The 27,567-nt window shown below is 49.0% G+C and overlaps 11 protein-coding genes across 11 annotated transcripts; 5 read left to right on the plus strand and 6 right to left on the minus strand.

The window, feature by feature from the left end:
• Positions 1 to 1,645: 1,645 nt before the first annotated feature.
• Positions 1,646 to 2,602, plus strand: EPUS_08868 (ATP phosphoribosyltransferase; the record flags this gene model as incomplete). Its single annotated transcript, XM_007789279.1, has 1 exon — positions 1,646 to 2,602. The coding sequence occupies one exon, from the start codon at positions 1,646 to 1,648 to the stop codon at positions 2,600 to 2,602; it is 957 nt and encodes a 318-aa protein (XP_007787469.1).
• A 525-nt stretch (positions 2,603 to 3,127) lies between these two features.
• On the plus strand, positions 3,128 to 3,514 carry EPUS_08869 (uncharacterized protein; the record flags this gene model as incomplete). Its single annotated transcript, XM_007789280.1, has 1 exon — positions 3,128 to 3,514. One exon carries the CDS (start codon positions 3,128 to 3,130, stop codon positions 3,512 to 3,514), a length of 387 nt encoding a protein of 128 aa, XP_007787470.1.
• A 707-nt stretch (positions 3,515 to 4,221) lies between these two features.
• EPUS_08870 (uncharacterized protein) lies at positions 4,222 to 5,085 on the minus strand (the record flags this gene model as incomplete). Its single annotated transcript, XM_007789281.1, has 1 exon — positions 4,222 to 5,085. One exon carries the CDS (start codon positions 5,083 to 5,085, stop codon positions 4,222 to 4,224), a length of 864 nt encoding a protein of 287 aa, XP_007787471.1.
• Positions 5,086 to 5,849: 764 nt separating this feature from the next.
• Positions 5,850 to 6,915, plus strand: EPUS_08871 (uncharacterized protein; the record flags this gene model as incomplete). Its single annotated transcript, XM_007789282.1, has 3 exons — positions 5,850 to 5,852; positions 5,961 to 6,530; positions 6,577 to 6,915. The coding sequence occupies 3 exons, from the start codon at positions 5,850 to 5,852 to the stop codon at positions 6,913 to 6,915; spliced, it is 912 nt and encodes a 303-aa protein (XP_007787472.1).
• A 211-nt stretch (positions 6,916 to 7,126) lies between these two features.
• EPUS_08872 (uncharacterized protein) lies at positions 7,127 to 7,896 on the minus strand (the record flags this gene model as incomplete). Its single annotated transcript, XM_007789283.1, has 2 exons — positions 7,127 to 7,794; positions 7,854 to 7,896. 2 exons carry the CDS (start codon positions 7,894 to 7,896, stop codon positions 7,127 to 7,129), a joined length of 711 nt encoding a protein of 236 aa, XP_007787473.1.
• A 436-nt stretch (positions 7,897 to 8,332) lies between these two features.
• Positions 8,333 to 10,632, minus strand: EPUS_08873 (Glucosamine--fructose-6-phosphate aminotransferase; the record flags this gene model as incomplete). The annotated part of the gene is made up of 5 exons (XM_007789284.1): positions 8,333 to 8,553; positions 8,603 to 10,161; positions 10,215 to 10,446; positions 10,503 to 10,573; positions 10,628 to 10,632. 5 exons carry the CDS (start codon positions 10,630 to 10,632, stop codon positions 8,333 to 8,335), a joined length of 2,088 nt encoding a protein of 695 aa, XP_007787474.1.
• Positions 10,633 to 13,607: 2,975 nt separating this feature from the next.
• On the plus strand, positions 13,608 to 17,433 carry EPUS_08874 (uncharacterized protein; the record flags this gene model as incomplete). Its single annotated transcript, XM_007789285.1, has 2 exons — positions 13,608 to 17,277; positions 17,330 to 17,433. 2 exons carry the CDS (start codon positions 13,608 to 13,610, stop codon positions 17,431 to 17,433), a joined length of 3,774 nt encoding a protein of 1,257 aa, XP_007787475.1.
• A 1,034-nt stretch (positions 17,434 to 18,467) lies between these two features.
• Positions 18,468 to 19,179, minus strand: EPUS_08875 (uncharacterized protein; the record flags this gene model as incomplete). The annotated part of the gene is made up of 2 exons (XM_007789286.1): positions 18,468 to 18,472; positions 18,621 to 19,179. The coding sequence occupies 2 exons, from the start codon at positions 19,177 to 19,179 to the stop codon at positions 18,468 to 18,470; spliced, it is 564 nt and encodes a 187-aa protein (XP_007787476.1).
• Positions 19,180 to 19,892: 713 nt separating this feature from the next.
• Positions 19,893 to 20,372, plus strand: EPUS_08876 (60S ribosomal protein L44; the record flags this gene model as incomplete). The annotated part of the gene is made up of 4 exons (XM_007789287.1): positions 19,893 to 19,937; positions 19,994 to 20,044; positions 20,101 to 20,285; positions 20,333 to 20,372. The coding sequence occupies 4 exons, from the start codon at positions 19,893 to 19,895 to the stop codon at positions 20,370 to 20,372; spliced, it is 321 nt and encodes a 106-aa protein (XP_007787477.1).
• Positions 20,373 to 21,299: 927 nt separating this feature from the next.
• Positions 21,300 to 22,682, minus strand: EPUS_08877 (uncharacterized protein; the record flags this gene model as incomplete). The annotated part of the gene is made up of 1 exon (XM_007789288.1): positions 21,300 to 22,682. The coding sequence occupies one exon, from the start codon at positions 22,680 to 22,682 to the stop codon at positions 21,300 to 21,302; it is 1,383 nt and encodes a 460-aa protein (XP_007787478.1).
• Positions 22,683 to 23,593: 911 nt separating this feature from the next.
• On the minus strand, positions 23,594 to 24,696 carry EPUS_08878 (uncharacterized protein; the record flags this gene model as incomplete). The annotated part of the gene is made up of 3 exons (XM_007789289.1): positions 23,594 to 23,734; positions 23,783 to 24,072; positions 24,135 to 24,696. 3 exons carry the CDS (start codon positions 24,694 to 24,696, stop codon positions 23,594 to 23,596), a joined length of 993 nt encoding a protein of 330 aa, XP_007787479.1.
• Between the last annotated feature and the right edge of the window lie 2,871 nt (positions 24,697 to 27,567).

Raw genomic sequence — 27,567 nt, forward strand, 5'->3', positions numbered from 1 at the left:
TAACAGATAGCAAAAGATGGAGCCGATAGTATTTACGGAGCGACAAGAATCCTGCAAGCTATACAGAAAGATATTCGATGTACTCTGTTATTAAAGAGGAAGAGGACTTAGGCAGTGTGGAGGAGGGTCATCCTTGGCACGGCTGCCTGGAGGATCGGCCCGAGCTCTCCCCTCTTTCGTCATGGGAAATTAAATCAAGGCTATATTTGTTTGTTGTGGGGAGTAAAAGGCGGTAGGCTTCTCTTGACCACCGTTAGGGCTTGTCATCATCGTGATCGTGGAAGTCACAGAGGCATCACTATACGAAAGGGTTGCATCCCGAACCAGGTTGATCGGCACACCAATACACACCGTTTCATATTGCGAAAGAAACGGTAGGCAAAATCCCTTTAAGCCAAGCAATATACTCAATATTTGAGTGCGTACTATGTACGATGCATTGAAGCTCAAAACTTTGGCGAGTTACTTCTTGCAGAAACCTCAGACAGAGGATGCCAATCACATTGTGAGCGAACATTAGCAACAGATACCCAGCGATTAGTCGGGTACGAATGCGATGTAGCAGACGTGGGAAGAAAAGCGTTAAAACCAAACACTTAGGGAAAGTTTCAAATTGAGGGTTAACAAGCCCTCGGTTGGTTTGGTGCATAAACAACTAATCGTGCATTGCAACTGACTTAAGATGAGGAAGGCAATGAAGCAATAGCTGCAAGTGATGAAACCTCATCGCGAGCAGTGGAGTGTGCAACTTCAATGAAGTATCTTTTCCGCTTCAACTTCATCACCATGTTCTACCTCAGTCCATCTCTCAACCCACCATGAAACCACCGTCCTGCACAATGACTGTACTATCGTAATCTCCTTGCCTCTCTTTCAGATTCCAGCAGGCACAGGATATCGTCTTGTTTCACTGTGGCGAGCTGTGTCAGCCAAACTTCTTAGGCTCTTGACTGGAGCATAATGAATGTGATTCGTGCGTACCTGGTCCCTTGACATTGCGAATGATGCTTCGGCTGGTATCATCCATGAACTCGACGCGCACCTGGGTAACACCTCCTCTTGAGCCTGGAGAGTTTCTTTTAATTAGAATAGCGAAGTGAAAGGGTTTTCAAAGCTGAATAGAGCAGTCGTACCCGTGCGCCCAAGGACTCTGGTGACCTTGACTAGCTTGACTGGGACTTTGCCGGCATCCATTTGAGGGTTGTCGGAGATTTATGGAGGAGTGGTTGAAAGGCTTCTAGAGTATCCGATGGAGAATCTGGGATGAGCAACGAGAAATGTGGTGTGAATGTGACTTCAAACAAATCTTGGACTAGGTCTTGGGAACTCCTCAAGTGCATGGTGCAATGCAGTGGAGTATCTTCAAAATTTTAGCTTGGGAGGGTCGTCTTGGCACTAAATTATTATGCAGGGTTAGGGCTTCGGTGATCAGCCTGCCGATTCTCCGCCTGCAGCTTTGAGCCGCAACCTTGCGACTTTTGTTGAGCTTGCTCCCCAAGGTAATGCACCGTCTCCATTGTTGTGGTACGATTGATCATTAACTCATGTTCAGTCGCGGTATCCTAAAACAAGTAGTGTCTGCGAATGTCTCCTCAAGATCGGTCCCACAGCTGCTGCATTGATTGAAACATTGCCTTTCTGAACCATGGAGCTCGTTAACCACCTTGAAGACCGCCTGCTGTTCGCTGTTCCGAAGAAGGGTCGCCTTCAAGCTGCCACCCTTGACCTTCTCTCCGGCTCCGACATCCAATTCCGACGAGAAGCGCGCCTGGATATTGCGCTTGTGAAGAACCTGCCAATTGCCCTGATCTTCCTTCCTGCAGCAGATATTCCTACCTTCGTGGGTGAAGGAAAGGTGGATCTAGGCATCACTGGCCGTGACCAAGTGGCCGAGCACGATGCAAAGTTACCCTTTGATCAGCCATCGACCGTGGAAGAGGTGATGGATCTTGGATTTGGTAATTGCAGGTTACAGGTCCAGGTACCGGAGAGAGGGGACCTGAATGATCCATCACAGTTGACTGGCAAGAACATAGTCACAAGTTTCACAGCACTAACGGAGGACTATTTTGCAAAATTGGAAGGCATTGCTGGCGGAAGAAAAGAAAGCATTAACAACACTGCCAGTCCAGTGCCGAACCTGAAGACACAAATCCGGTTCGTAGGAGGGAGTGTTGAGGCTGCTTGCGCGCTTGGTGTTGCTGATGGCATTGTGGATCTTGTTGAATCGGGAGAGACGATGAAAGCTGCTGGTCTTAAAGCTATCGCCACAGTTGTGGAAAGCACAGCAGTACTAATCAAGTCCAAGCAATCTTCCAATTTAAAGCTGGTTGACTTGATTGCTGCGAGGATAAAAGGCGTCATCACGGCACAAAAGTACATTTTGTGTCAATACAACGTTCCAAGGTCGAAGTTGGCGCGTGCAACAAGTATTACACCTGGCAAGCGAGCACCAAGTATAACAACACTGGAAGAATCAGAATGGGTTGCTGTGAGCTCGATGGTGGAAAAGAAGGAGATCGCAACGGTGATGGACAGGCTTACTGCTGTGGGTGCAACAGATATACTGGTTTTGGAAATTGCCAATTCGCGGACAGGATGACCCAGGGGCGCCTTCTCTCGTCTAAAGTACGTCAATCACAATAATATATGCCCAATGTTATTACGGGACCATAATGCCGAGTGTCAATTTGTCACGGTCAAAAAGAGCATCGCAGCGCTTGTCAAGTTTGTCAGCAGTGCGGCTGGATGCATGCCAAGCCTGATGACGAACTTCAAGTTGCCTGCTCCAGCTTGGGATTGGGTAACAACCTCATGATCCCGACGATGTTGAATCCGCAACGTTCCGCCCCAACGTGTGTAGACAACATCTCCTCTCAATGGGCGGTAGACATCGAACTGTCCATACAAAGGAACAAAACGACTTTGCTAAGATGCAACATGCATTTTCAACATTGCACTGCCTGTCTATAAACACGTCGAATTTCGACAATGTGACACATCGCAGGTCAATTGAACGAAGCCATCCCCTTCATGTTGGGAATGGTCGCAAAAGAGACTGAATAGGCGTTTCTGCGTGTAACAAGGATTGACACCAGCATCAGCTTCAACATCTCCCACTTCCACGATGCCAACCAAACACCTCTCTCCGCCTACGACCCCCAACTCACCTACACTCCACCACCGTGAACCCCAGGAATCCCTGCTCTCCCGTACCATCCTCGCTCCTGTCCTCTTCCTGTCCTTCATCTTCTCTCTCCTTATTATCGACCGGAGGACATCGCCATCTATCCTCTCTCGCCGAGGCTTTCCACCCGGAAGTCCCCCATCAAAGGAGAAATATTCTCATCCATACTATCACTCACATCAGCGGAAGCTGGCGAGAGAGCAGATGGATGAGGCGTTTGCAATCCGGGCTAAGGTAATTGTGGGGTTGTGTGTCCTTGCTGGTATTGGAATTGTGGGGATGGCTGCCATTGGAGTGAAAATTTGGAGTTGGGTTTATGGATCATGAACGGAGATTTGTGCGGATTCGGCCATTTCTGATAAAGACTAATGGACGTCAAGTGAATGGTTAAGAGTGTGCTCGGCTGATGAACACATCAACATGAGCAGCGCATCGGGGCAAACTGATACGAAAGGTACTCGAAGAAAGTGGCTGGGCGGCTTCGGTGTTACCGAGTCATACGCAAAGAAAGTCCCATAGAGCAGCCCGCTCTACGTTGTCCGCATGCTGATCGGACAACGACAACACGAGAGAACCTCGTTTGCTCCACCGTGACGGGAACACGATTAAATTTGTCGGCCTGCAAATACAACAACACAGGACGGTGCGGGTAAAAACCTAGACCACAAAGTGACAGTAGGAACGAGTCACAGCTGCCTGGGCACTGTAATATGCTTAATGGTCGAGATCCGCAACCCGAACAGGCATTAAGGTGTAGACTGAAGGATAAAAAGTATGGTATAGTGAACGAGACAAAGTGTTTCTCTTGTTCTCCACGGAGAAGCTGGACTGCTTAGCCTGTTGGAGAAATGAGCAAACATAGTGTTACTTGTTACCACCGTGTTGACAAGTTATCAAAAGTAGCTCAAAACATCTGCAAGAAACAATTATGATTGCATCGCCCAACCAAGTCCAACGATCCTAAAGGTCACGAACAGGCTAGAACTAGCACAAGACGCTTGCAATTCTCGCTATGCTACCATCAAATATGAGTGCTATGACATATCTTCATCCTGGTCGGCAAATTGCCGCATCTGCTGAACAACCCCATATTGATGCTCCACAGGCTGTGTCTCGTGCACCCACCACTCTCTGCTCAGGTGAGCTGGGCCGAGAGCTCGATTGTACTCGTTCGGTTGTGCTCCAAATCCTGCCGCTGCCGTACAATCGTTATTATCAAGCTGGTTGTTGTAGCCGCGGAGGATGTATGGCTCTGCGCTGGACCGTGCCTCCGGAGTGTACTGCCCAGACTCTGCCTGCATTCTCATGTACCTAGACTGTGCGGCTTGTTCTTCCTGTCTCATCGATGTCTGCGGCCAGTTGACCAGGTCTTTAGCAAGCATTTGATTTCCATATTGTGGTGGTGCAATGCTCCACAATTGAATAAGTCGTATTTGCTGCTCCGGTTGCGCTTGCTTGAAAAGCTTGAGTTGTGAGGGAAAGAGGACATTTGCATCTATACCGTGACAGGCAAGTTCATCGCTAGCGGATGTTGGTTCGACTGGCGGTGTCGGAGCTGCCTGGTGGGACGAATGATGGTAGTGCTGGGTAATGTAGGTAATTTGGGGTTGGTTGTCTGACTGAGGAGGCGTTGGTGGCAGCTCTGGCAGGTTCTGGAAGCTGACGTTTTTGTCCAGTTTCAACTGCTGCGACATCAAGGTAGCAAGTTCTTCCTGCATCTTCATATCTCCTTCCGAGGCGGAAAGCCCACACTGCCAGACATGAGAAGGAATGGGACGGTAGTAGAGTGATGTACATACCCGACCACAATGAGGATTTTGCTCGAAAATGTCCAACGAAGCGCCTAGATCCGTTTCGAAGGCGCAGTGCTGGCACCGATGTATGACAGAAGCTGCCATCACGAAAAGCTGTTCTTGATACCAACAGGGAAGTCAGAAGGCAATTCTCAAGCGAAGGAAGCAGAACATGCAACAAGTATAGATGTCTTGATTTCTTGACAGCTAAGACTAACTATCGAGGACGCAGCTATTTAAGTATCAAATCATCCAGTAGGGTGAGAGTGGTCCAGGTCAGGGTAATATGCCAGCTGGCCGGAAAGCAAGGTCCTCAGCGGTAGAGCTCACGGTGCTCTGGCCAACCTGAAGGACTTTTGTTACGATTGACGCGGGGTGCTATGGCTCTTCCAGTTAAAGAAAGAATTGCAAAGTTGAAAAGTGGAAACCGTGGACTTAGGCAGGAAAGGGTTGTTGTACGATGATCTATGTAAACCTGGCATCAAGGCTGTGACAGAGCTCGTACAAGTGGGCCTCAACCAGTGGTTCGTGACCCTAGGTAGATGAGCTTGGATGGTGGAGAGCTGTTTTGCGTATGAAGAAGAGATCGATGGTGGGTGGATGATGGAAGACAGATGATGAAACCATTTGTAGGGGGTTCACATTGTGGTCAGATATTTACCGCTAGCGTATCAAGATTACCTCAGTTTCGTATTGCTACATGCTGCTGGACGCGGAAGCTCAAGCTGCCTGTCAATCCACTTTCCAGATCACATCTCCTGATCCAACTTCTTGCTTGGTTTTACTGCACATCGAGCTTGTAGGTTTTCGCGGCTTGATATAGATTCATTCATCCACCTCTACCTTTCTATCCTCTGAACACATTCAAAATGGTCAGTCCATTCCTGCAGTCAACATGAAATAATGCCTGAGCGAGTCTTCGCAGATGCTTCGATATTCCTCCCGTATATGATGCGCTAACAGTTCCACGTCCTATCTAGACCTCCATAGGAACTGGCTACGATCTTTCCAACTCCGTCTTTTCTCCCGATGGTCGGAATTTCCAGGTTGAGTATGCGGTGAAAGCAGTAGAAAATGGAGGAACGTGCATTGGGATTCGCTGCAAGGAGGGTGTGGTCCTTGCTGTTGAAAAGATCATAGTCTCCAAATTGCTCAAGCCGGGGGCGAACAAGCGAATAGCAACTGTTGATCGCAACGTCGGAATTGTTACGAGTGGACTGTTACCTGATGGACGACATTTGACCAGCAGAGCAAGAGATGAGGCCAGTAGCTGGAGAAGAACATACAAAAGTCCCATTCCGATAAATGCTTTGGCAGGCAGATTAGGCGGCTATGTTCAAGCATATACACTCTACAGCTCCGTCAGACCATTTGGTGTCACAGCGATCATGGGGGGCTGGGATACGGAAGGAGAACTAGAAGTCGATGGGCAGGTTGGAACTGGTCCAGCAAGCGGTGGTGGAGGGAAGATCAACGACCATGACATAGGAGAGAAGATCTCAAGGGGCGGTCCGGGACTTTACATGATTGAACCAAGTGGACTATATTGGGTAGCATTCTCATCCTTGCTCTATTATTCCGCGCTGATTTGTACAGGGTTACTATGGTGCAGCCACTGGTAAAGGAAGACAAGCTGCAAAGTCAGAATTGGAAAAGCTCGACCTTGCCTCCCCAACGAACAGCCTTACCCTCAATGAAGCCGTCAAGGAGGCTGCGAGGATCATCTACGTGGCACACGAAGACTCAAAGGACAAGGAGTTCGAGCTTGAGATGACGTGGATTTCGCATGAAGGAGGACCAACCAAGGGTAGACATGAAGAGGTCCCGAAAGAGCTGTTTGACGCAGCAGTCAAGGCGGCCAAGAAGGCGATGCCGGAATATGACGACTCAGATGATGAACAAGGCGAAGAAGGTGGTGATCAAATGCAGGAGTAAACTGATCCAAACTTTTGGTTTGTCTACCCATTTCCAGCATTTGGTTGCGCATATGGCGCAGAGGCGTCTGTGGAGTGTGCAGCATCTCACAGATTTTTGAGGCCTTCGCCTCAGTCCAATCGACCGAAGTCCAATGTCTATCACTCCAAAGCCCTACCCAACAAGGTCCCTTCCCACTCGTTAAGTCGACTGTGATTTCGTCTGACTGGCCTCACGAAAATCTCCCTTCTGCCCAACCCCTCCTCTTGTTCCCCAACTCCACCGCCGCATTTCCCCAATCTTCTCCATGGTTGTGGCCCCCAATCATCCCCGCCCTTGCCATCCCCTGCTCCTCGGTCAATACTGTCAGGAGTCCAAAGACAACAGGCACGCCTGTATCTAATTGCACCCGCATCAAGCCATGTGAGACAGCGTCAGCAATGTACTCAAAATGCATGGTTTCTCCCTTGATGAGAACTCCAACTGCGATAACCGCATCGAACGGCTGTGATGATGGCTGCTGCTTGTCCCCTTTAGCTGTCTCATCGTCCTTTTCCCCTACTGCATGCTGCGGTGGTGCTGGCCCCTCTTGTCCAAGTTTGGTCAAATCAGAACTACTCTCCCCACCACCAAGTAGATCCTGCGTAGCACTCCCCAACCCAGCCATTCCGGCAGTAATACTGCCTGCGATGTTTGCAAGCGAAGAGGCTTGGATCTGGCTGGCGGCAATAACCTTCTGACATGCGAAGGGGAGTTCATACGAGCCTGGCACAGACTCCGTGATGATGTTTGCTGCAGAAACACCAGCTGTGAGGAGGGCGGAGCGAGTAGCTGAGACGAGGGATGAGACGATGCGGGTGTTCCATCTGGCGTGAATTATTGCTATGCGGAGGGAGGAGCCTGTGTAGAAGGAGTCAAGGTCAGTTGGTTGGACAGATAAAAAGAATTGGGAGACTAACCTTCGTGCTTCTGAGGAGCACCTGGTCCTTTATGGGAAGCCATATTTGAAGCACTGTAAGTAAGTATCTACTGTTTCAAACCGCCTATAGACTTGGAGCCAGCTTCACAGTAACTTGCGCGGTAGTCGGTAGCGTACGTGTTGAAATACTCACCTTAGAAAAAGGAACTCCTCAGTTTGTATTTACTCCGATACGTCGTCGTGGGGTGCTAAGATGGCATGTGGGCGTGGAGGGCGCATTGTATGTAAATTCACATCGGAGCGACAGAGGCGTGCTACATGGGTATTATGGACCCCATAGTGTTCTATGCTTCGAATACAAAATGTGGTTAATCGCTCTCTAGCTCTAGGCACAAAATGTACTGCTCACTTTTCCCCAAAACCTACTCTCCATCGATATAGCCTCTCCAGAGACCTGAATGAGGTAGAATACACTCATCACCTACACAACCATCGCCCTCGCAAGATTGTAATCTGCTTTCACTCCACTGTGACAGACTTCGCAAGATTGCGGGGAAAATCGACATTGAAGCCTTCAGCAACAGCAAGCCAGTATGCCATAAGCTGAAGCGGAATGACATTGAGAAGGCCCTGGAGAGCATCAATTGTGCCGGGCACCTCGATCCTCTCGGTCTTGGAGGAGGGGAACTCCTCGTCGCCTTGAGTGCAGATGACGATAGGCCGACCTTTACGAGCGACAACTATAAGTATATTAGTAATGAACTCAAAATGATGAATTCCTAAACGAACCTTGCTGGAATGCATTGAGAGACTTCTTGAAGATTTCGTCTCGGGTAAGGATCATGACGATGGGAAGGTTTTCATCGACAAGAGCCAAAACACCATGTTTCAATTCACCAGACATGACTGCTTCACAATGCAAGTAGGAGATCTCCTTGATCTTAAGAGCACCCTCCAAGGCGGTAGAAAATTGACTGCCTCTTCCGAGCAGGAGCATGGATTTCTGACCCTGTAGCTTTTTGGCGCAGAGCTCCTTGATCGAGTCGTTGAGCTTCAGAATCTCGCGGAATTGGTCGCTGACTTTAGCGAGACCATCCATGATGTCTTCTCGCCTCTTCTGCTTAGATGCGCGATCCTCACTCAGAGAAAGGGCGAACATCATCATGGCCACAAACTGCGATGTGTACGCTTTGGTAGAGGCAACACCGATTTCGGGACCAGCGTTGATATGCACACCACAGTGAGTTAGCATGGATATCGATGAGCCCACCACGTTAACAATGCCGACGGTGAGAGCACCGCGTTCCAAACAGTATCTCAACGCCATAAGGGAGTCTGCAGTTTCACCAGATTGGGAGACAAAGACGCAGGTGTCATCTCTAAAAACAGGAGCATGTCTGTCCAAGAAATCAGATGCCAGCTCGCAAGAAACTGGGATCTCTGTCAATTCCTCGAAAGTGCCACGCACAGCCATACAAGAGTGATAACTGGTACCACAGGCGATGAAGATGATTCGTCTGCACCGACGGATGGTGGTGATGTACTGTCGGAGACCACCCAGTGTTACCTTCTTGTTGGCCACATCGAGACGACCACGCATGGTATTGATAACCGACTCAGGTTGCTCAAAGATCTCTTTCTGCATAAAATGGTCGAATTTGCCCTTCATGATTTCTTGGAGCTCAAGTTCGATGGTCTGAATTGCACGAACGTTGGAAGTGCCATCGTCTTTGCTAAGGCGGTGAATATTGAGCTGACCTTCGTGAATGTGTGCAATATCGTCGTCCTCCAGGTAGAGGACTTTCTTAGTGTGCTCGACCAAGGCTGAAGCGTCGGAAGACAAGAAGAATTCGGCTGGCTGGGGAATACCGTCGTCTGAAAGGAAGGCTCTGGACTGCGACCGATGGAGAAGGGATTTATCGGGAGGAGCCAGGAGATTGGTAGCGGTCTTCTTGACGGCCATATTCTGCGATGCTCGTTCAGCAGGCAGCGCACCACTTTCCTCGGAGTATTCCACGTCGACAAAGTCAACCTTCATCTTCTTGCCGGTCTTGACACCAACCACCAAAGGAGAACCTTTCCTAGCAGCAATCACTTCATGCGGGAAGTGGATCGATTTCAGGAGAAGACCAAAAGCCCCCTGAAGCTCTTTGATGACTGCTTTGGCAAGAACTGTGAAGTCAATGTCTGGGTGTTGGTCATACAAGAATTTTGCAAGCTTGGCAATGCATTCAGTGTCGGTATCGGTCTCGAAGCGAAATCCCTTGCTTTCGAGAAGCGCCTTGAGCTCTTTGTAGTTGGTGATGATACCATTGTGAACGACAGTGAATTCCCACTTCGGATCCGATCTACGAGAATCCGGGTAAGTCAGGGTTAAGGGCCGCAAGGGATGACTACGAACCTGTGAGGATGGCAATTGAGTCTTGATGGTTGCCCGTGTGTAGCCCAGCGGGTGTGTGCAATACCAGCGTGCGAGTCAAAGGTCTTCTTGAGATCTGGTTTCGACTCTACAATGAGTTCTTTCAATTTCGCAACCTTTCCCACCTCCTTGAAAGCATAGACTTCATTCTTCTTGTCACCATCCACGGCTAGGCCAGCGGAATCGTATCCACGATATTCGAGGCGGGATAGACCTATCCAGGTCTTGCATCAGTATTTGATCTGGTATTATAGGGGAGAGGCAGCTGACCATTGACCAAAGTATCAAGGATGAACTTGCGGTCCTTCTCTACCAGGTAATTGATGTAGCCAAAAATGCCACTACAGCAGGGAATCAGCCATTACTCGAATGCTGAGTTTACATTGGAGTCATACCACATCTTGGATCACCTCAGCGACTTCTCTGCTCAAGCTGTTACAGCGAAGAAGAGATGGATAGTGGTCAAGAGGTAACGCTCAATGTGACGGTCAATGAGCAAGGAGGCTGAGCAAAAAATGGTGACAAGGAGCTCAGGAGTCGGTATATGTTGCGAGGGATGGAAGGATGAAGGAGATTTTGTGGTGTTAACAGACAAGTAATACGAGTGAGAGCTATGCTTAAACTTTGTTGGTGGAGGGCAGGAAAGTGGTTACAACAAGTAGAGGCTGCGTTTCTTGATGCCCCTAGCAACTTACACCTTAAGGTAGGGTCCGTCTACTAATTGGAGCTTATTGCTTGGCAGTAGAACACATATCCACACAACGAACTGGCACAACATCCACATCTTTCCACTAACTTAGTTACTGCGTAGTAAGTTAGCACTTCGATCTTGACCCGCCCCTCCGCAGCAAAGTACGGAAAGTGTCTTACCTACATATTTCCTGGCATAGACAGCGTTCTCTCGACTCTCCTAATTCCTAAAGCAAGACAGCCGACTCCTGTCGCGACTCATGACAACCAACCGATTTGTTGCCCTCTCCTTGACGCCGCAGTGACACACGGAGCCCCTAATCCTGCTGCGACCCTGCATCCTTGAGCCCTTGTTTGCAAATATTCACTGTAAATAAATGGGCGGAACGTGGGTCCCTGTGTGGCGCAGATCCTTATTTGGGGCTCTGAGACCCTCCGTCAGGCCTAAATACCGAGCTGCCGAGGCCCCCGCTGTTCCCAGCCTTACGTAGTATTCCTCTAGGGGGTGTTCATCCATCCCCAATACAGCAAGGCTGTGTTTGTGGTAGCCAGCACTAGCACATAAAAGTCAACTCAGGCATGCTTGAATGTCGATGTTACACCAGGAACCATGGGTACTACCTGTCATGTGTGTCAGCTGGCGGAATCATTACGTTTACCGGAAAACCGTGCTGCATATGTCCATTTCGGAGCCGAGCAGAGGACGATGTCTCATTGTTATCGTCGAAATCACCATTCCAACAATTAGTCTTGAAAATGGTTGGAGGAGCTGGTCAGTCCACTTGATTCAGCCGGACTCTGGTCTCAGCTAAAACCCATTTTTCTGGAACACTGACCTTCAATCGAACATACGCTTAGCATATGACATTTTAGCTCTCCAAGAGCTCAGCAATTATACTAAACGCTCTTGTCTCGGAAGCCCGCCTCAGGGCCTGCAAAGAATGGCTCTAAGTCTCGAGAACTCGTCGCACCTCATTCTCAATCATGCGCTGTCGTTCTTGATTATCTGGTCGAGGCAACATTGTGGAACTACTACGGTAGGAGGCATATTAAATGTAACCCTCTCTACTAGTAAAATTGTTATTAACAACCTTCATAGAGATACCCTTACCGTGCTTGTACGAATGACGTACCACCCTAGTGGGTCATTTACCGCGTTCGACGCGTTAAGCCCTCTCAATTAATTCTATCTTATTCTACAACTACTCCAATCAATCAATGCCAGCAAGATGCCAGGTAGTTATAGATGCCAATAGGATGCACGCTCGATGTAAGAGAGATGATAGATTTGTCCTAATCAAGCGATTTTGTGGCGTTCTATCTTGGTGTTACAAGCTGTTACTAGAGCGGGGGTTACATTTAATATGCCTCCTACCGTCGTAGGTGCAAAGGCGCCCCCCAGGAGACTACCACTATAACCACTTCGACTTTCCGGACCCTGTCCGTAAAATACGGCAATTCTAGACCCGGAAAGCCTCCGAGACATTCTAGCCAGTGAGATCATGTGAGGCTCCAATATGTACGAGATATAGTTTGGTTAAGAATCTTCACGATCATCTACTATTTTCTTTTATCAAGTCAAAAGAACCACGACTCTGCTGGAAATATCCGTGCAATTTGATAGGCGGTTATTTTTTTTGGTTGCGTCGCCGTACTGCTGCGCGGCCATATCCTGTTCTTTGGCTCCTGCGCCAGAAATATATTATCGCCACCTTCAGTGTTCAACAAATCTGATTCCTCGCATGTCCGCTTGTTTCACTCACCACCAACTGCCTCACCGAATTGCCATAAGATCATAAAGATGCTGGTTGCTCTCATCCGAGCTCATAGTCTCAGTTACATCGATACTTCATCGACACGCATTATATCCTAAAACCTTTTCACAAAAGTCATCTAGCCACAGCCTCCTCATAGGAGGACATCTACCCTGCGCAATTCCTTCCCAACGCTTCCCTCTTGACTCATTTCGATACTACTAAATAGTGTCTACGCTTCCTCTACCATATGAAGGGAGGATGAAATAATTCTGGTTGAGGCCCATGATGCATGACCTTGTTGCAGGATGGCAAGCGGGGGCTGAAGAACAAACCGCTGAAACAGCAGTTACCGCAGTGGACATGTACAAAATAGGAGATACAATGATAATACCCATAATACATCGTGAAAAAAGTGACGCTTCCTTTATACAAGACTCCTGTAGATCCACGGAGTAGTCTGGTAGAAGAGATGGGCCATACAAATGAAGATTGAGTGAGCGGTGAACTCGAAGAATCTGGGCTACAACGCTAGTCAGACGACTGCCGCTAGGGCCAAATCCGCGTTGATCGAAACTTGCTGTCCAAAGGAGTGTCAAGCTCAACTACAATCCCTTTCCATGCCTCAAAATATCTATTCAGATCCCTTTCAATCAAACTTTGGTTGCATTGAAGGCCACGTTCAAGGCCTAAAGACCATTGTCACTGCCCGGACACGTGGTTGGCATTCGCAGCAGTGAGATCCTCCACGCCGCGTCGACACCCCTTCTCCCCCGACCACCCACCGCAACATCAAACAGAGAGTGGTACTCTAGAACTACTCTGGATTTTGCGGTCGCCCAATGAATCCGCGTCTCTTGTGGATGACGTGCTATATTACTTGGTAGCCTGGCAGAGGATGTCTGGTTGACAGAGGTGGTGAAACTTCGTGATGTCGCGCCCCGCGGGCAAGTTCGCAGATTTCTTTCCCACTGCTCCGTCCGTGTTGCAACAGCGAAAGAGCTCCAAGACAACCCCACAGCGCTCAAAGTCACGCGCAGATGTCAAGGAAGAGCCTCCTGGAGACGCCTCCACCAAATTTTCCTCTAGCCGATGGACCAGTCAAGAAAGCACCCTGGGTGCGCCAAAACTGGCCAAGCATGCCGACGGTGCGAAAAGACCAAACACAACTGCGGAACTGGAATTGCTACCAGGAGACATGCTCAATGGGGCTGGTTCCGCAAGTTCCACCAGCACAGCTTCCTCGGTCTTCAGCTCAAACAACCAACCCGCTGCAATGACACATCTTTACGGCAACCCTTTGCACGCCTTGACTCCACTTACAAACTCCGAATTCTCACCACCAGAAAAGCTTGTGAGTCCGTCACAAGAGACGGAGGTTGCTGCCGAAAAAGACGTCGCTGTCGCCTCAGTCAATGCGACCATGACGCCCATTCAAACTCCACCTTCATTTTACCTCTCAGCCCGCCCGACTGGTCTGGTAGTCAAGGGTTGCAAGGCGACTTATGATCCAGAGCTAGACAAGAAAACATCCTCGAAAGACAAGCGCAAGCTCAAGGTTCAGTATGCTGACTTTGGAACTGACGAGGCAGGTGAGATTCCTCCAAAGGATCCTCGACTTGAGATTGCAAATTACGCGCGCGGTGGAGGGGCAAAGCAGAAATCAAAACTACGACCTGCGCCTTACTCCTTACGAGCATGGCCTTATGATGCGGCCACTTCAGTTGGTCCAGGGCCCCCTACAAATATCGTCGTAACCGGCTTCGATCCTATGGCACCACTTTCGCAGCTCACAGCGCTTTTCTCAAGTTATGGGGACATTGCGGAAGTCAACAACAGGACAGATCCGACCACCGGCAGGTTTCTGGGTATATGTGGTATTCGATACAAAGATTCAAGGTCTTTCCGTGGTGGCTCGCCTGTATCCGCCATTTCCGCAACTAAAAGAGCTTACATGGAGGGCAAAAAAGGTCTCAGAGTCGGTTTGAACGCAATCCGTGTCGCAGTTGATCGGGAAGGACTGGTGATTAGGAAGATGGTCGAGCAGACCATAGCAAACCTGCGGAAAGAGGTCACACTTCCCGAACCTCCTAAACCAGATATCCACTTGAGGAACAATGTGCCACCACCCACTGCACCGAAAGGTCCATCCGGGAGGACATTTCAGCAGCGTCCTTTGCCTATAACAGCTATATCTTTAGCTCCTACGCCCAAGCCTCCTATTGTAATACGACCGTCGATCAATCCTCCTGTTCCTTCCCTTGTCGAAGAGACGCCTATACTAGATCAAATCAAGCGACTGCCATACATATTTATCGCTCACTGCTACGTTCCCGTAATGAGCACAACCATACCGCATCTACAAAAGAGATTGAAGATGTATGACTGGAAGGAAATACGGTGCGATAAGACGGGTTACTACATAGTCTTTGAAAGCTCAACCCGTGGCGAATCTGAAGCACAAAGATGCGCCTCTCAATGCCATCTGACGCCGCTTTTCACATATGTGATGAATATGGAATGCCAGAAACACGGGAACCCGAATTACGAGCGAAGCCCTAGTCCGCAAAGGGCGTTGGAGAAGGAACGAAAGGAGGTGAACATTCGGATGAAAAGAGAGCATGACTTAGATCTTGAGGAAGAGAAACGTCAAAGAGCCAGAGATCTGGATCCTTCCCGGGCGGTCTTGCAGCTTGTCATCCGAGAAATTCGTGATAAACTGCTAGAAGATGTTAGGTCTAGAATTGCAGCTCCCACTCTCTACGAATATCTTGATCCTGAAAAGCACGTCGAGAAGCGCCAGAGACTAGGCATTGAGGATCCTCAAGGCAGAAAACTCCAGGGCGGAAATCGTTTTGAAGACAATTCCTCCGTGGGCACTCCGGATTCGCGATTAGACATCTTCGGTGGACGACGCCCTCTCGGTCAATCTAGCGTCAATATTCTATCGCTACCAAGAATTCAGAAAAAGGCTGGTCTTGATCGGTCCATGGTAGGGTTTCGGGATGAGAGGAGAAGAAGACCTGTACCAAAAGCTGCTGTCCGACCACTCTTCCACCAACTAGAGCAATTCCAGGATGACGAGGACTCTGATGATGAGCGTCGTACTTCCATAACCCGCGATACTGAAGAACAAGAGAGCAGACCCATGAGTCGCATGAGCATGACATCTGTTTCTGATGACGAAGATGACCTACTACAGAAAGCTACGAAAAGGCGACAACATGCTCGAGACGAATCCGAAATGGGTGACGACTTTGTCAAAGACGAACAGGAGAAATCGGTAGCCGAGAACTTGGTTATATCGAAGCTGGAGCGAAACATTTATGAAATGTCGCCCTCCTCAAAGAAGCGGAAACGCCTGGTGAAAGAATTGGAAATGAGGAAGAGGCTGAAAGAAGACGATGAGCTCTTTGGCCTTGCTAAAGTCGGAGAGGATGGCGAGGACTCGACAGACGCGAAATTGTTGGATATTCCCGTAGCTGTCGAAGCGACGCCGGATTTTGATTCAGATGCACCTATTCAGAAAATCAAGAAGCCGAAGCCTAAAAAGAAGACTAAAAAGCAGATATGGGAGGAACGCGAAGCGCGTCGGGCAGAAATGGAGGCTGAGGCAGCTGAGGTGGTTGACGGAGTTCTGGAAGCCGCAGAAGAGGAGGCCGAAATTGAGACCCGCATCGAACCTGGGGAGAGGCGTCCTGAAGTGGAATGGGGTGTGTCTACTTTGGAAGCACAAGCAACCGTCCAAGATGATGACGATCTTGTCCTTGACGTAGATGGCTGGCAAACATCAATCAAGGACGCTGAGGATGTTGAGACGCTGAACCAGATCGCTGGATCGCAGATTATTCCGTCCGCTGGAAACCTCTTGGCCTGGGCTTGCAAGCAGAGAGACATCAAGTCCATGAACCAATCCAGGACAGGAGACTCGCATTCCTCTGCTCAGATACAAGGTTACTATGTGCCAAACCCAACAGGTTCCGCCCGAACAGAGCCCATTAGGAGGATTCTCGAATCCGAGAAGTCGAAATACCTTCCCCATCGCATCAAGGTCCAAAAGGCGCGCGAGAAACGTGAAGCTGATGCGAAGGACGACCCGAAGATTTCCAGTAAAGTCACTGAAGCCGCTAAAACTGCACCGAAAACGAATACTCGTGGTCGGCGTGCAGAGGACCGAAGGCAGATGGCAGAGGTCAACATGCAGAAGGAGCTCTTAAGTGCGTTGACTGGGGATGCTGACGTTCTTCGATTCAACCAGCTCAAGAAGCGCAAGAAGCCCGTCAAATTCGCTCGATCCGCCATCCACAACTGGGGTCTTTACTCCCTCGAACCCATTGCAGCCAATGAAATGATCATCGAATATGTGGGTGAGAAGGTACGACAGGAGATAGCCGATCTGCGAGAAAGAAGATACGAAAAGAGCGGCATTGGTAGCTCGTACCTCTTTCGCATCGATGAAGGTCATGTGGTTGACGCGACCAAGAAAGGGGGAATCGCCCGGTTCATCAATCATAGCTGCATGCCGAATTGTACCGCAAAGATTATTCGTGTAGATGGCGACAAGAGAATCGTCATCTACGCTTTGCGGGATATTGCTAGAGGTGGGTGAACCTTTTATCATTGAAACCCCCTTGCTAACAATTTTGCTTGCAGATGAAGAACTCACGTACGACTACAAATTCGAGCGTGAAATGGGCAGCGAAGACCGGATTCCTTGTCTCTGCGGTTCGACAGGTTGTAAAGGCTTCCTCAACTAAAAACCTTTCCGTACGAGGTATGCCAAAAAGCGCATCTTGGAGGTTATTGCATTGTTCGGGCATCTTTCCTGGCGTTGTACTTGCACTTCAACGACCTTTCGCTTTTCACCGTATGCACCGCATCTCAACTCGGGATGGCGTAGGGGCGGCGTTGACATGGCCTTAGAGGATATGGTGGTCTTCTTGTGCTCCTGGTGGGCATGCCAATGCATACTAATGGTTGGGTGGCTGGCTTTAGCTACCCCTTCTCAGATAGTAGCGTAATCAGGCTCTGTAGTGTGGACTGGGACATGGATAGGAAAGCTGCGACCTGACATTCGATGGTGCAAAGGCCTTCTTTGCTGGTTTGGGGGAAGGGAGAAAATGAATTGATGGGCATTACACGAATCGGGGAGGTTGAAAATATACATGACGGATGTTGCATAGGCCATGGAGGAGGGCCTAAATCATGCACAATACTCCAGATATCGTGGGTGTTGCCGCTGCTCGCGACTCACAATGTCTGCTTCCAGATATGAATAAAGCATAATATCTGGCGGCCTCAAGCCTGCATGTTCCTTTTCCGTTTTTCACTTCTTGATTAAGCAGTATAGATGCTGCGGACGGTTGCTGTTTTCACTCAACTACCACACTCTCTGGCCCTCCGACTCTCTTGATTCCTCTCCTTACGTTCAACTCTATTATCGCTTATGCTATGGGCACCCTTCTACTTCGCCTTTCCGGGCTCTGACCTACCGGTTGTGTCAATAGTAAGCGATTCGTTACGCGGAACCATAGGTACTAAGTAGTAGTAGGGCTGCGACTCTTTTTATCTTCCGCCAAGCCTACCGCTTTCCTGGCATTCAATTGCATGGGCCACAGGCGGGTGAACCGCCTAGCTTTGCTATGCGTTTTCCTGTCCAAGGGGGGATGCGTGTGGGTGGGTTCGCGTAACAGAACTCTGCACCTAGTACCTTATCCGTATATCTTCTCCATGGCCTATTCTGATCGTATAGTCGCTGGCGTGAATGCTGTTTGGCTGGATAAATGAGAGGTCACACTATGGAGGAACAGACATAGGTCAGCCTTCCCGCTTTTCAATCTGGCGGGCTGGCTGCCACTTCCAGTACCATTCCTTTTCATTGCCGAACAGCCCGGTTTGAGCAAGAAAGCAATAGATGTGAAGAGAAGGGAGAAAAATAGCTTACCTAGATGTGCCGGCAGCAGAAAATTCCCTACACCCTCCTTGATCGGATATTCGAATCCACATTTCCCACATGCCAAATTTCCCTCTGATACGCTCGTCTCCAGGAGAAGAGTGTGTAGCTGTCTGAGTACCTTCCCTTTCTTGTCTATGTCCTCCTCCTTTACGTCTGCACCTTTCTGAGGAGTCGAGTCTATTTCCATGTGCTCATCCTGCTCTTCGGCCACAGCAGCACCCTCAACCCCTGCATCACCATTGTTGACATCGGCTTCCGCGTCATTTTCGGTATTCCAGGCCGGGTCATCCGCAGGGTTGTTGTCGGGAAGTAGACCCAACAGCCCCAGCTCTTTCGCTGTAATTCTCATTGCCTCCCAGTTGACTCTCGGTAGAATGTTCTGAATGAAGCGCGGATTGTAGTTGATTTCTGTGCGTTCTAGGACTGCGTTCCGAAAGTGCAGTGGGAAGGGTGAGAGCTCGTCAGAAAGCGGTTCTGAGGACGAGGAGAGGGAAGACTTGCAGGATTTGACGGCGCAGGTCAGGAAGTTGACCGTCAGCAATTTCATTGTGAATAGTGAAGTAGCATGGAGCTTCAAAGGCTACCTGCTGTACTAGTAGTGCGATAAAGTACTACCCAGGTTTAGAAGTACAGTGCTACCATAAATTCTGTAGAATTCTTGGCATTACAAGAACTTCAAATTTTTCTTCCTCTGATTTTACAATATTTGACCACCACAGGATATGTTATGACTTTTCCACTATATAAGTTACTAGTAAATGAAGTCAAGTAATGTCTGTAACTATTTCTCACTTTATAGATGATATGAACTAGTAAAATATCTTGTTTTTGAAAATTTGCTGTTTAAATGCCAAGCTACTTGAACCTCAGCACTTAAATTTCAAAGTTTACTTCAAAATGAACAGAAGTAGATTTTCTACTTTTATACATGCTATTTATAATATTCCGTCTAAAAAATTGAGTCTGATATTCTTCAGGAAGAGGAGAATCAAACAATACTAAATTTTCCATAACACACTCTATTTGTAAGGAGAGAGGGATGATTTGAAACATCTGCGGATAGAAAAGTGATTTTCTGAACATGCCAAGAATTCTACAGAATTTATGGTAGCACTTTAGGAAAATGCCAAGATTTAATATGTAGCCCACTGCAATTCGAGCGCACACAACTACCGTTCATCCACCATCTATTTACCATCCGTCCACCTCCATCCACCCCGACGATTCCCAGTATTTCTCGACCTCGTTCCATCCGAAACCATGGTGAACGTTCCAAAAAATAGGAATACTTTCTGTGGCTCCAAGGTGAGGAGCAAGAGTTATTATGTTCTGTCGTAACCTAAGACTGAGAGGAGACTTAGGAGTGTGGAAAACATACGCAGCACAAGGTGACTCAGTACAAAGCCGGCAAGGTGAGCAGTCTAAAGCGTCTGCTACAGAATATTTCTAACAGGAGGTACTGCTGCAGGCGTCCACGTTCGCGCAAGGAAAGCGGCGATACGACCGAAAACAATCCGGGTATGGAGGTCAAACGAAGCCAGTATTTCACAAGAAAGCCAAGACAACAAAAAAGGTTGTGCTCCGACTCGAATGTGTAAAATGCAAGAGAAAGTCACAGCTGTCGCTGAAGCGATGCAAACACTTCGAGCTCGGGTATGTCATTTTCCCTCTAGTATATCCAGGTACTGATTACACTACAGTGGGGACAAGAAGACCAAAGGAGCCGCGCTGGTGTTTTAATGAGTTATGGTTGTTGCTGTTGAAGAGCATGTCGTTGCGCTGTGGTCGCGGAAGGACGTTCGATGGAACACCGAGGATGGCAGAAGGGCATGTACGTTGGAAGATCACAGGATGGAGAGAGCGCATGACAACGAATAGACTCACGACATCGACATCAAGCCTCACCCAGAGAGTCGTCATACTGGCTTACCTCTAGGCATCAGCTGAGCTTATTATCCTAGGATCGCTATGTATGCTCTGGTGACAATCGTCTTCAGTTCTTGCCACGACGGTCTCGAAAGCCTTGAACTTCAATCCTCACTTGCTTCCGTAGACCACCGATCGAACGTTTTGCATCCTTCGGAACCAGATCCACTAGAAATGCAGTGCCGTAGAGTAGGGTGGAGGAGAAAGCGGATCAAACCCCCGTAGCAGCTGGAGCATTGATAGACGTCCCATGACTGCCTGCACCCGAATATCCCCAGCACCCTCCCCATCTGCATATCTCAGTCACAACAAACAATCAGGGGCTTTATTGGTGTATGGGAAGGGGAAAGCGCAGGAGAGCAGCGAGTAGATGGTGGCAAGAACCTATCCTGAGATGCTCGGGGGACATGTCGGAGTGGGCCTGGGATAGGATCTTATATCTGTATTTGATGCGGAAGTATTCACAGCATGGCCACTTTGAAGAGATACTGGGGGTTCCAGGGCGAGAGATGTGCATACATTGTTGGCCATGGCTATCTCCTACTGGAAGGAAAGTAAGGTGGATAGATAGAGGTAGTCCTTGAGACATTTTCCTAGAGGTACAGGGACGGGTTCAGGCTGAGAGACATGTGGACAGTAGCAACGATGGCTTTCCTCCCTGCTGGTCATGAGATTTTTTTCACTGTAATTACTGTCGAATGATGAATTTAATACTACGAACAAGATGCGGAGTGCTCCATATCACCTGACATGTACCTCCACAGCATCGCCATCCTCTATCTCTGTGTCCCTCACCAACGACTCCGGCTCCAATCTGTCTCCGTCATGAATCAACCAACAGGTTTTCGCCGGATCTATGTGGCGTAACTTTTTGAAGCCAGCCATCATCTTCGCGACCGGCGTGCTCGGCCTGACTTTGAGCTGTAACGGCTCCAGTCCTTGAGCGTTCATCACGATTGTGTATTTTGGTTCGGGTGTCGCTGACCTCGCTTGCGACTGGCGATCCTGGAGGGTTGGGTCTGTGATACCATTTGCGTCTGCTTCGGCGTCGTTCTTATTCTGTTTTTGTTCATACATGTCCTTCGTCATAGCTACCACCTCTATCCTTCCGTTACTCGGATCTTCGTCGTCATCGCCTGCCAATCCGCCTAATTGACGAGCCCGCTCCATCTTCAAGACATTCAGCAAGTGCGTACTGGTGGTTGTGTCGTAGAGCCGCTTCCCTCGCCATGTGAAGATGACTTGGGCTGTTATGTCGTCTGTGAAGTTCTGCCGCGCGCACCATACGGCTCTGACTTGCTGCATAGGTTGAGAGACTTTCCGATTGACTATCAGTGGCTTTGCGTTTGGAATTTTGGTATCGATGAATATTTGCACGATCGTTTCGTCTCTCTGGGAAGGTGGAGTGGGTGCCGCGCGTTGTGGAAAGAATGTGGGTTCGTCGCCAGAGGGTGAATGCCGTTGCTGTTGGGCTTCTAAAGCCTGTAACGCCGGTTCTTGTTTACGAGCAGGCTCAATGCCTAGCTTCTTTAGGCGTGCTTTCTCCCGAGCTTTTTGTTTGAGTGCGAGGACATATTCATCTTCCTCTTCCGAGGCCTCTTCGTCCGATAGTCTAGCCTGGACCTTTCTTTCAGGTCCGATTGGTTGATGCTGGTTGTTCTCTTTGTGAGAGTCGAGTTCGATGACATTAGAGTGTAATAGGGTAGTAGGATTTAGCGAAGATTCGAGATAGGTAGGACTTGCTCTTCCGGCTTGAATAGGCCCGCGTCTCGCAGGGGACTTCGCTCGAGTCTTAAGGTGCCCAGTTGGTGCCGTGTCTTGTTCCCCCCTTCGAATGCTTGCTGTTTCTGAGCCACTACAGCTATCTTCCTTCTGGTTTTCCTCGTCGATTAAGATTCTTCTTCTTTTGCTCTCCCTATCCGAGTCTTCATCATCTAAGCCAGCTGTACCCTGCTTCTGTTGAGCATGTCGTTCCCTCCGCTTCTCCTTTTCCCTCAAAATGCTATCGTAGACAGTATCTGAATGTCTAAAGAAGTCCCTCGATTCAGTTGGGGGCGCAATTGTGGCCCAGTTTGGTTTCTTGAAGAACGACTTCTTGATCGAAGGTGCAGGGGCTGTTGCCATTCTCTTATTACATATTTCCGAGAGAAATGCTATCGGTACCTCAGGAAGTTTTGAATGTCAGACATGCCGGTGAACAATCAACGCTAGAAGATCCTCCGCTAGTAGTCAAGGAATTGACCGCAAGCAGCCCATGCAGGAGGGGACAGCTTGCCAAGCAATGCCATGTCCTAATACGTACAAAGGCCGAGTCGCATGCAGTAGAGATCTCACATACCAAATGTTCATATCTGAATAATTATCAGATCATGGAAAACCATACCAATGCGAATACATCCGCCCCTCCAGATGGTAAAGACCCCTCTGCCTTTCTCAGCGAGATCATTGGTGTTCCCGTGACGGTCAAGCTAAATTCAGGCATCATCTACAAAGGTAGTCCCGTTCCATCAACGAAATACCAGATCTAATCGACCAGACAGGTGAACTTCAGTCGGTCGATGGATACATGAACATCGCGCTCGAGAAGTGTCAGGAATATGTTAACGGGCAGCTCAGAAGGACTTATGGGGATGCTTTCGTTAGAGGGAACAATGGTTAGTTTACACAAGCTGCTCTGGGCAAACCACGGCAACCGATGTTCTCAATGGTTATTTCAGAAGCTGACAGTGTGGAAGTACTCTATATCTCCTCCGAGTGATTGCAAAAGGAGGGATTGCGAAGCATGAGACTTCCGGAGCTGAGCAAGCGCCATAGTTCATGGTGATCTGCATGGGGCTTCGCCTCGCCAGCTGGCAGGAGTAAGAGCTGCCGCTGTTTGCAGAAGTTTCAGGGGGCTATGGTACAGCAGATATTTGAAGGTATGGACTGATGGCCCGCTAACCGGGCTTGGAATGTCTAGTTGGGGGAGAGTCGGGAGGTTGTCAGGCTTGGGGAGGAGCGAAAGAGGTCAATGATCCTGTGATGAGTTATTGGAGTCAACCACCATTTCGCAGCGGCTGCTCTGGGATGCTAGATGTCCACGCGAAAAATGTGTGTCCGTGCACGGCGACTCGTCCTTGTTCATCCTGCACGACATCTTTGTGGTCGATGGCATTGAAGAACTCCTTTTTGACCTCCTACTATGGATCAGTGGTAACATTCATTCTGCATGCGTCGCAATTTACCTCGAGCTTCTCTCTCCCCAGAACCGCGATTTGACTTAAGGTCTTGTATCTCTTCCAGATGTCGTCTTTGTTCAGCCACGTTTCGAATTTGACACTGCCTTCACCAAGCGGTAGACTGAATAGCGGGTCCGCAAAAGCCAGGCTCAAAGGAGTGCTAGCAAGCTGGTCATCGAAGCACTTTCGCCATTTCTCATGTCGAAAGCGAGGAAGGTCATCATTGAGGGTCCAGGTCAGATTGCGGATTTGTGATTCCCAACTCGTTGTCATATCCCAGTCACGAGGCGCATTGTCTGCAACACTGTTATTAGAGACGACCCCTATCTTGCGTGAAAGGGCTCCATGTGCGCCTTACAGTCTTCAATATTCCAGATCATACCGAGCAGGCGTGTCGGCTTCAGAACTCGGTGAATTTCCTCAAGAGCAGGCCGATTGGCAAACCTTGATACAAGCGACTTAGCCCGGACAACATTCACGATGGAATGCAGCGGCAAAGTCACCAATGAAACGACTGACCTACCGGTTAGAACCATTCTCTGCACTGTGAAGGATTGGGATCTAACCTGCGATGCGATCAATGCATCAAAGCTTGCATCTGCTATCTCCGACATATCATCTGCTGTCCCCATGACCACATTCACCCCTTTCAAGCTCTTTCGCTCGAGCTCTGCTTTCATATCTTCGTGAGGTTCAATAGCGACAATCGAGTATTGCTCCGGCCTTGCAGCCAGGAGTTCTGTGAACTTGCCTGTGCCTGCGGCCAAATCGGCGACACGTGCACCTTGAACTCCAGCGACTTTGAGCGCATATAGCAGCTGATCAACGGCATCAGCTGGGTAGGAAGGTCGATGTTTATCATAACTAGAGGAAGCTGCGAAGCCGTTGAGAGCAACCTCGCTGATCGTTGTTCGACTCATGTTTGGCAACCTGAGCGGGTAATGGAGGCAAGATCAGGCGATATGATTTGGATAAAGGTGCTGTGCAAAATAAAATTCCCATTCACAGCGCAGTTGGCCGGACCATTCCTCGAAGTGATTCAGGTAGTACAAGAATCTGTGGACTCCGTATAAACGGTCCGACCCCACTCGGTGCGTCATGGTTGGAGAAAAGTTCACTGCGTAGCCTAAAGAATTCTTTCCGCAAGGCAGGGGCGTTGATGCTCCCAGCAAACACTTGATGCCAGAGCTCATATAAATGGAGCAATTCCCTTTTGTTCACTGTGCACAGACTAATTGAAGCAAAGCCATGTGAAGCTTTTGGACAAGATGGTATTACAAGCCATCAGATACTATCCCGCCAGGGAATCGTCGGCTGCTTCACTGGAGATCCTCGACCAGCTCACTCTGCCACATCGCTCAATCTACTTGTCTGTTGACTCCTGCGAGGACGCTTGGAACGCTATCAAGCAAATGAAAGTTCGCGGTGCTCCAGCAATTGCAATAGTGGCGGCGTTAAGCTTGGCAGTAGAGTTGAGTCGTGCAAGAACCACCAAGACAAAGGCCGAGGCACCCCACTCAGTTCGAGAGTTCATCTGGAACAACTTGGAGTATTTGAAGTCCAGCCGGCCAACGGCGGTCAATCTAGCAGATGCAGTTGGGAAGTTGAAGGCTATTGCGGAGAAGGCTGAGAAAATGGACGGAGCGGACGGCCATGCCGTGGCCAACTCCTACATCACAGCGGCAGAGAAGATGTTGATTGATGACGTGAAGGACAACGAGGCCATCGGAAAGCATGGCGCACAATGGATCAGAGAGAACACCAAAGCAGGAAGTTGGCGAGGCGTGGGCGAGGGAGACTTGAAGGTGATGACTCATTGCAACACTGGGTGAGTACGTAGCAGATTGTGCTGCTCGTCTCGGCTAATTATTGAGTTCTAGATCACTTGCAACAGCTGGTTATGGTACGGCGCTTGGCGTGATCCGATCTTTACATGCTGAAAACATGCTCACTCACACCTTCTGCTCGGAGACTCGACCATATAACCAGGGTTCACGTTTGACAGCGTACGAGTTGGTCCACGATAAGATCCCTGCGACGTTGATCACAGATTCAATGGCTGCAAGTCTACTGGCACGAGAAGGGGATTCACTCGCAGCCATAATCGTTGGTGCCGATAGAGTTGCCGCGAACGGAGACACTGCGAACAAGATCGGCACATATTCTCTTGCAGTGCTTGCCCGGCACCACGGAGTGAAATTTCTGGTTGCTGCTCCAAGGACGACAATTGATCTGAGGACAGCAACTGGAACAGACATCGTGATTGAGGAGCGTGCTAAGGAGGAGATCACCAGAATGAAGGGTGCTAAAGTTGATGCCAAGGGTCAAGTCTTAATGGATGAAGATGCAGAAGTCATCAGCGTAGCAGCGGCCGATATAGATGTATGGAACCCTGCATTTGATATAACACCAGCGGCTCTCATCGATGGGATTGTGACTGAGAAGGGTGTGGTTGAGAGGGGTGTAGACGGTAGCTTTAACTTTGCGTCCATATTCGAGTCTACAGCCGAAGCGTGAGTATCCTCACCTAATACGAGTGGCCTTTAAAAACCGATTTGCTTGAAAGTGGAGAATAGGTGTTGCTATCGGCAAGTAGCCCAAGCTCAGAAAGCCAGCTGTCCCTTAACAGAGCATGTTAGCGGTTCATAGATGTCGAGGGCGGGCGGTCTGTCGGCTAGCGAGTAATGGACTTGAGTATCAAATAGAGAGGTTAGGTTTGCATTCAGATGGAGAGAACATTGAAGCTTCATAACTTGCGGTACAGCTGAATGCCCTTGGTCATTGCCGCTCTGCATCTTTGCTTGAATTGCCGTTCTCCTTCGGTAGATGATCTGGATGATGGTGCTCTACTTGATGTGTGCTTTCCCCAACGCTTGCTAGCAGCTGATCTATCCTCGTCTCAACTTCGGTCAGACGAGATTCAAGTGCTGAAGCTGTTTGTTCTCCTCTGCAGCGCGTTGTGTCAGATGATAGGGATGAGAACCATTAGATGCAAGGAATCCACCTTGCGAGCTCCTGGAAAGCCTTGCATGCATAAGAGCTGAAGTCAGCTTACTAGACTCGGCCTAATACACGAGATACACACCTTGGCCATGTCAGCCTCAGGTGATGTAGCAGTAGCCGCATCTGCTCGGCGAGCGTCAGAATTATCGGGCATGCTGGTTCTTGGTTCAGAGGTCCGTTGCCGAATGAAATCAGGAGTACAAGGAATGCAGGCAAATATGAAGTTGACTAGGAGGTGAGCAATGTGATCCGGTCCATGGACCGTTGTCTACCGATTAATTCACCAGTACGGAGTAATGCCAAACCTTGGAACTAGGGTTCAAAGTTTGCTGCCCGACGGTACTGGTGGTCCACATTCCGATTGCCAAGCACCCTTGGCCCGTGGCCCGTCATAAGTATGGTACTAGTACTGGTAGTTTACTGTGATCCCAATAAACTACAGCTAACACATAAATTTGGACTTCACCTCCATCAGCAGGCTGCGGACTTAGTAAGTCTGGATCTCTTGGCTGTTCCATGTATTGCAGTGCTTGTATCATTGCCGAGGATCAAGAATATCATGTCCTTAATTGAAACCGCTCGAAAGTACTTTACTACGTACTCTGTACTACGAGGGGGGCCTAAAGTAATATTAGTCTGGTGCTAAGAGCAGCTAGTTCTTATTACGACAGTCTGGTCTTATGATTCGTCACTTAAAAGCTTGTTCTGTTCGCATCCATTCTGATGAGTCAAATCATTACATCTAACTCTTTTAAGGCATAACGTACCTGACCCAGAAGTGCAACAGG

This window comes from Endocarpon pusillum, assembly GCF_000464535.1.
Source record: "Endocarpon pusillum Z07020 unplaced genomic scaffold C734755, whole genome shotgun sequence".
NCBI lineage: Eukaryota > Fungi > Ascomycota > Eurotiomycetes > Verrucariales > Verrucariaceae > Endocarpon > Endocarpon pusillum.